Below are 303 nucleotides of genomic sequence, written 5' to 3'. Positions count from 1 at the left end.
CTTCTGCATCATCCATTACGCTGGCAAGGTGCGCTCGTTTGACCTCTTTCAAAATCACAAAGATTTCTTTCTCTGCTTTACGGAAAATACACTGTTGTTGTGTTTTAAAGCTGGAAATCCACTCCTGGTGGCTTTTGAAAAGAAAAAATAAATTGTGTCTCTTCTCGGAAATTACAGTTTACCAAAGGATAAAGCTTTCATTTTCATGGAGCTTGTTTTTAGAACATAGATCAGGCTCTCTTCCAGAAAGCACTCACCAATACAGATGAGGGATGTGTGTCTCCATCACTGAGGCTGATGCGA

At 40.3% G+C, this 303-nt stretch overlaps 1 protein-coding gene across 1 annotated transcript in view; it reads left to right on the top strand.

Annotated features, from left to right (window-relative positions):
* Positions 1-303, top strand: part of LOC118326599 (myosin-10-like) — a gene marked incomplete at its 3' end in the record, with an annotated part of 48717 nt that overhangs the window by 31731 nt on the left and 16683 nt on the right. The window contains 1 exon segment of the mRNA XM_035659626.1: positions 1-28. This exon segment is cut by the window's left edge and continues 96 nt beyond it. Within this exon segment, the coding sequence (XP_035515519.1) occupies positions 1-28 (28 nt within the window).

This window comes from Morone saxatilis, unplaced genomic scaffold, assembly GCF_004916995.1.
Source record: "Morone saxatilis isolate NCDOM2014 unplaced genomic scaffold, NCSU_SB_2.0 Contig17, whole genome shotgun sequence".
Lineage (NCBI taxonomy): Eukaryota > Metazoa > Chordata > Actinopteri > Moronidae > Morone > Morone saxatilis.
This window is presented reverse-complemented; position numbering and strand designations above follow the sequence as displayed.